We start from the raw sequence: 6,935 nt of genomic DNA on the forward strand, positions 1-6,935 counted from the left end.
CAACGCTGCTGCTCTGAATGTTTTCATCAAAATGAAGTTTTAGCAAAATGTGCTTTCTCCTCAGAGCCCTTCTCCCCTCCTCCACATGTATGCTGTAGACACTATAGTTTGACCTCAGGTAAAAAACTTTGGTCTCATCTATGTACAGGAAGAGATGTGGCTGTGCTTTTAACAAGTACAAGCTATAAGCCACACCAGTCCTTGGACTCCAGGAACATACTTCTGCATTTTGGCAGACCAAAACACCTTTCAGTACTATTTTGATCTTGAAAAATAAACAAAGTTTTGGGTTTGTTCTTACATGGAAAAAATCCATTTTAAACCCTCTAAATAGAATGACCATCCCGCAGCCAGCTCTGCTTGGAATTGCTTTATTTTGGCAACATCAGATGGTCACTGTCCATGAGGAACTTCCCTCTGCTCCACTGCACAGATGCTGTAGTGAGTTGTTGCATATATATGAGACCTTCAGCAGTTAGCGCAGTATCCACTTTTCCCTTCCCTTCCCGCTTGGTGGGGGGACGGTGTTACAATGCTTTCTGTACTTGCAGTGCCTCATAGGTGAGAAGAGGAGAATCAGCTAGGTTTTCAGGGGCTGATGCATTTTTTTGCACTCCCTGATAATACAAGACTCTTTCCTCAGCTGTATCCGTGGATGCTTACTAATGATGGACTGTGGTGGGAACAGTTTGCCCACTCCCAGATCACTGCACTATGACTAGGTCTTATTTTCCTGTAATATTTTGGGAGCTTTAGTTTCACTTGACTGTGAGAATCACCTGATCCGATGTCACAGCTAGGTTTATTAGAAATGTATTATGTTTCGCTGGATATATTTGTAGCACTGTTTCTCCTCATTTTTTTTGCATTTGTTTTTCATTTGGCTCTAGTTACCTAATATGGCCCAATCACATTAATGTGTAAATTCTAAAGAACTGCATGAAACATAGTTTTAGACTTGAACTCCAATTGCTTTGGACAGTCTTATAAGTTACATCAAAAGCTTAAATAATTCTTTTTTTTTTGTTAGGTTTTACTTCAATAAATAAAGGTTGACTTGCTGCAGATAGATAGAGTACCAGTCTAACATTGGGTCATGACAAAAGGTAGTGACTCAAAAGATGACTCCTTGAAGGCTAACAGTGGGAGTGTCTCAAATGGTACAGTATATATCACCAAGAGCTCACAGAATTTGTTTAGGTTCAGCTGGCAAGCTGGATTATTACGTGCCTCTTTGAAGCTTGTGGGGTAAGTATTTCTCCAAGTAAAATATAATTTCTAATTTGTATTGTTTAATATGGAAAAAAAAGTTATGTTATGTTTAAGAACTTTAAGGTAAGTATAAGACAGATATGTAAAAAGACAGCATATACGGTAATTTTACCTTCCTTATCAATATATCTTATACTGTTTGACTGTCAAATACTTTTATGTGTGCAAAATATGAGTGTACACCATAGCTTTGAGTAGAAATACCTCTTTTTCGTTGAAAACCTGGTGTCACATTAAAACTGTTCTTTTATAATTTTAATAATTATTTTGGGAATAAAGGCATTTCTCTTTTCTCAGTCTCACTCTCTGGAGAACACAGGTGAGGTACAGTGTCTTTGGTTCCACAGTCATTAGCACCAGATGTATCTCAGGTCACATAATGAACCACATCTGCTCCAAACTATATGCTGCTATTCCTCTAACTTTAACTGTTTTAAAGATATAAGAACAGTATGGAACTTTCTTGGTCTCAGATTCAAAAGAGAAAATGACTGCAGGTTTCAATTAATATCCTTAACATGTCACATTCATTTGCATGTACAGGACTTGCACCTGTCTGAATGAATGCAGCACTATGCTGTTTCAAGCTGTACTGCCAAATCCCGTATTTATGATATATATGCTTGTGCTTTTTCTCAACAAAAAAGCATCAGCAGAGATTAAATGCCTGAAATGGGACCACAGGAAAGAAGCCCCCTAAATCTATAGTTCAGCATATAAGCAACCAGCTGGGTTCTAAGCAACTTACTCCCATTATTCCTATAAACTATAGGAAAGCAATCTCCAAATTAATGGCTGGTTGTACTAAGCAACAGTAAGAAGTACACTAGGCATATAGTGAGTTGACTGCATTTGATTTAAAGATCCAGAGCATGGAGCAGAGCAAGGTCCAGAGCAGCCACAGAAGAAACGAAATATGAAGTTTGCGTTGTCTCAAACATCATTCAGAGTCCTCTGGATGGCCATAGGGAAACTCATCCATTCAGTGTTATATTTATCATACTGAAGCATGGATGAAACTATCTATTTCCTAAACGGCAAGTACAAGATACTATCTTGATGATGAGCTAGTATCTTGCTGAAAGAAAACAAACATGTGTTCAGAGATAAATGGGTCAGGAGTTACAATAATTCTAATGTTTAAGGAGTTTGTGGGCTTCACATCATTCATTAGTTCAGCATCACAAAACCAGCAATGAACTAGCAGTTTCTGGGCTATTGACAGTACTTTTTAAAACAAGCGCTACATATCACCACTATACAGTCATTTCTGTTTGCTTCAGACAACACTGATTTCACAATGGGCTCCATCAGTGCAGCAAATGCAGAATTTTCTTTTGATGTATTCAAAGAGCTGAAAGTCCACCATGCCAACGACAACATCTTCTATTCACCCCTGAGCATCATTGCAGCCTTGGCCATGGTTTATCTGGGAGCAAGAGGTAACACTGAGTATCAGATGGAGAAGGTAAGTTACCTAAATGGATACAAACTCCTTTTGATCCCGTTCAACACAGCAACAGATTATCTATTTACATCTTTGGGACTTTCTCCAGTTGAGGGGAGAATGTCACATAGTCACATTTGGCATTGGATTCAAATCTGCCTAGAAGAAGAATGGCATTCCAAACCATGAGGTTTGGATCTGGAGCTGAATTTTCACTTCCCATTGCTTTTCGCCATGAAGGGCAAGAACGGCCTTTGGTTTCCATTGAGAAAGAACAGTCTTGAAGAGTGGTTAAGGCAGGTCTTTTGCTTCAGCTTATATTATCTCACAGACCTGATTCCTTCCAGGTGGAAAGGACAACTTGTAATATACAAAAGATGAAACATTCAGAAAACAAGAGTGACAATTATAAATACAATGCAGTAAGGTTGTAGCTAGTTTAGAGACTGAATACCATTAACTGGAAAAGAAGAGATCTAAGCTGAGGATCTTTGTCACAAATTTTCAGTGTGACACATGCAGTAAAAAACCTGATTTAAAGCCCACATGAAACTTCTCAGTTCATCTATGTGCTAATCAGACCTGGTTAGTCCAAACCTATAGTTTCAATACAAACATCAGTGACTCTCAGTGGACTTCACGTATTTAATTTCTTCTGTTGTTACTTTCAATTGCAGGTTCTTCACTTTGACAAAATTGCAGGACTTGGAGGAACTATTCAGACCAAGGTACAGAAATCTAAGGTACATTTATTTCTCTTTCACATTTTTCTCCTGAGAATAGACTGTTCTGACTGTGCTTCAAGTAGGTTCAACACCTTCCCAAACCTTTGCTAATGCTCTTAATTTAAGAGATGTTAAGTTAAAAATAACAGGCTACACATGTTGCACCAGAACAGGTGACAGGACAGGGTAGGATGCTTTGGGCACCAGGCTACCTTCTTGTGTAGATGAGCATCTGCACACCTGCAAGTACTGCTGGGGGACAGCACCTGGAGCCAGGGTACAGCAGTCGGACGTGCAGCTGAGGCTCCAAACTGGGGTAGAAAGATGCTCAGTCAGAAAAGAGCCCAGAAGCCTCAAAGGATGGAAAGTAACCACACTATTCCAAAAGCTACAGGGACTTTTCCAGCCTCCAATTCCCACTGCTACTCCAAGAGCACCATGAGGGGTCCCAGTACCTTGATACCACCTGTGTGCTTTCCTCCGTGTTAATCTGCTGCCTCTGTAAAGAGAACACAAGCCATGCTCCCTGGCCTGTCCCCATCCACTTGGGATCCACAAGCACAAGGTGGGACTTGCAAAGAACAAGAAGACTTTTTTTTTTTATAAAGAAAAATAAAGGTAATATCAGCTAGAGCATTTAGTGGCTGGTTAAGCATTTAGAAAGGAGCAGTTCAACACATTTCTCTTTCTCATAAAATGAAGTCCTAGTCACTGTTTATCATTGTGCATTTTTCTTACACGCTTTCAGCCTGTGTCACCTGGCACGTTATTCTTGGGGCATTAGACAGTTGATCCATTTTTTTACCGTATTATGAATCGCTTCCTGACTCCCTTGTCATCTAGCACTCTTCTCCCATCTGCAGCTTCAGCAGAAAGCTGCCATGAAAATGCAAGCAGAAGCTGGGAACCAGAGGCTCTATATCTATGACAACTTGCTAATTGCAATCATTGACACCTGAATTTTTCGTTCTGTCACCTCACTCCTGACCCATACGGTTTCGGATTCATCACTAAGGTTTTCTGCTTGTTACCACCTAGAATGAGTGTCATCATATGCTATGAATTAATTGTACATCATTAGTTGCTTATATTGAACATCCCTCCCATGGAACTTTTAGACTGTAGTACATGTTCATTTGCAAATGTCCAAACACTGTGCATTTTCCCATGTTATTTGTACCCTATAAATAATTCTCTTCCTAGTAAAATAAGCTAACAGTATACTTTTTTATCTTCTTATCAACAACTCAGTGTGGCAAGTCTATGAATATCCACATACTGTTTAAAGAACTTCTCTCTGATATCACTGCACCAAAAGCCAATTATTCACTCCACATTGCCAACAGACTCTATGCTGAAAAGACATGTCCAGTCCTACCGGTGAGTTGTACATTACAGTGATTTCTTGCTAAACCCTGTATAAACCTGTAGTCCAGGAGGACTGGCCAGAGTATGTGATCTGTTGATCCAGTGGTCCCCACTGGTGTGGACTTCCACAGCTTTTCCCTTTGCCACAGCCCTGACAATAGCCTGAATGGAAAGCAGTTCCAGGCAAAAAGATGGCCCTATTAAAAAATGAATGGAATAATAAACAAAACTATTTGGTAATGTAACTACCCCCTTACCGCTTGCTCCCCCAAAGCCCTTTCATTTTAATAGGTTGTTCGGTTTCTTTCAGGAAATAATTTGACTTGAGCACGTTTCTTCAATTGAAAATCTCACCTCAAAAACAACTTTTGAAAGTGTCAAAATCTTTCATTTGACATTTTCAAAACAAAACATACAAATATTCTAAATCAAAGAAACTTATCTTTAAAGAAAAAATGCTTTTAAAAAAAAGGAGTGGACATAATGATAATAAAACACTCCAAAATGAACCTGAAACAGTGTTTTTGGATCAGGCTTTCTTCAAGAAAATATTTAAACATTTCTAATACATACTCTTAACTGGTCAAGTAATAAAAATGTCAGATCTGAAAATGTCATGGATCAGAATAATTTTTCTGGCCCAGTTTTAGCAGATTCTTCCAGGAAGTAAGCAATGAGAACAGTTTAACTGTGGCATCACTATAAAAATCCTTTTAGTCATATTTTATTTCATCTTCATACTGTTTTTAAAAAATTACTAGTTTGGTGGCTACAATTGCTGTCTTTACAGATCTACTTAAAATGTGTGAAGAAACTGTACAGAGCCGGTCTGGAAATGGTCAACTTCAAAACAGCATCAGATCAAGCCAGACAGCTCATTAATTCCTGGGTGGAAAATCAGACAAACGGTAATGTCAGACAAGATTTTGAAATATACTTCCCTCTCGCAACCGTATGTGAACTGGAAAGTCTGGAAAGACTAAACATTAGAAGAGAAATTTCCTCCTCCAGTCCCCATTAGTGGATATTGCCTGTGGAAAGGAATGACTCCATTGCACCTGTGTGGCAGTAACAGTGTGTTTTAAACATATTTGGCAAAGGCAGAGGTGCCAGGATATGCACGCTTTATATGCACACTTTTTGTGTCTGGAGAGCTTAACGCATGCAAGGTTAGTCCCAGCTTCTCTAGAATATTTGCATAATTTTACAAGGATGTGCTGGATGGGTAAGAAGTGGGCTTCCAGGTCACGAGAAGGTCATGCACGCGCTAGGCTGATGGTAGGACAGGAATGATTCAGGAGCTTGTGTACATTTATTGTGGGAGGAAAACAAGAGTGAAGTGTGAGAAAAGCACAGTGAGAAACAGAAAATCTATATCGCTGCTTCCCTCTCCTGTTCCTTCTTTTCTATATAAATCTTTTTCCAAGCACTGGTTAGAAATATTCCCGGGGATGTATACCACTCTTGAAACCTACTTGTCTTCTTGCAGAAATGTTTGGCCAGGTGCCAGTCATTCTGTATTAAACCATCCTCATGAACCTGAATTCCACATGCAGACCTTTGAAAAAGAGGAAGTCAAGTCAAGCAGCAGCATGTCGATTGACCTCTAAAATGCAAGACTACTGCTATGAAACTTACCACTCTCTGCCCTGCTTCTTCCTTAAAGGACAGATCCAAGATTTCCTTGCCTCAGGCTCTGTTGATCTCAATACCATGCTGGTCCTTGTGAATGCCATTTACTTCAAAGGGATATGGAAGACAGCATTTAAAGAAGACGACACTCGGGAAGTGCCCTTCAGTGTGACAGAGGTAGGAGGGCAGGGACACAGCTTCTGGCCAGGGAGCCGGGCTGTTGGCTCGCACAGCCAGCAGGTTGGGTCTTACACATACAACATGCTGTGGTCATTGGCTGGGTGATTTAGCTGGGCCCTCGCTGTCAGGTTTGCAACAGCTGTGTCTGACCAGGCTTCCAGAGCACACCAGCAGGCAAGAGAGGAAAATGGAGACACAGCTCTCCCTCAAAGGCAACATGCTTGAAGATCGAGTCCTGACCCTTTCAAAGGGCTTGTACATTTGCCTGCCTAAAGAAAAAATTGCTCCCCGGTCACATCATCTCACGTTTC

General features: G+C 40.1%; 1 protein-coding gene across 1 annotated transcript in view; it reads left to right on the forward strand.

The window, feature by feature from the left end:
* Positions 1–2,561: 2,561 nt before the first annotated feature.
* LOC104081048 (ovalbumin-related protein Y-like) overlaps positions 2,562–6,935 on the forward strand; it is a 6,541-nt gene continuing 2,167 nt past the window's right edge. Inside the window, exons 1-5 of the mRNA XM_009583642.1 lie at positions 2,562–2,740; positions 3,397–3,447; positions 4,696–4,824; positions 5,603–5,720; positions 6,479–6,621. Of these exons, the coding sequence (XP_009581937.1) occupies positions 2,573–2,740; positions 3,397–3,447; positions 4,696–4,824; positions 5,603–5,720; positions 6,479–6,621 (609 nt within the window). The 5' untranslated portion in view covers positions 2,562–2,572. The remainder of the gene's footprint in view (positions 2,741–3,396; positions 3,448–4,695; positions 4,825–5,602; positions 5,721–6,478; positions 6,622–6,935) is intronic.

This window comes from Fulmarus glacialis, unplaced genomic scaffold (assembly GCF_000690835.1).
Source record: "Fulmarus glacialis isolate BGI_N327 unplaced genomic scaffold, ASM69083v1 scaffold8318, whole genome shotgun sequence".
Lineage (NCBI taxonomy): Eukaryota > Metazoa > Chordata > Aves > Procellariiformes > Procellariidae > Fulmarus > Fulmarus glacialis.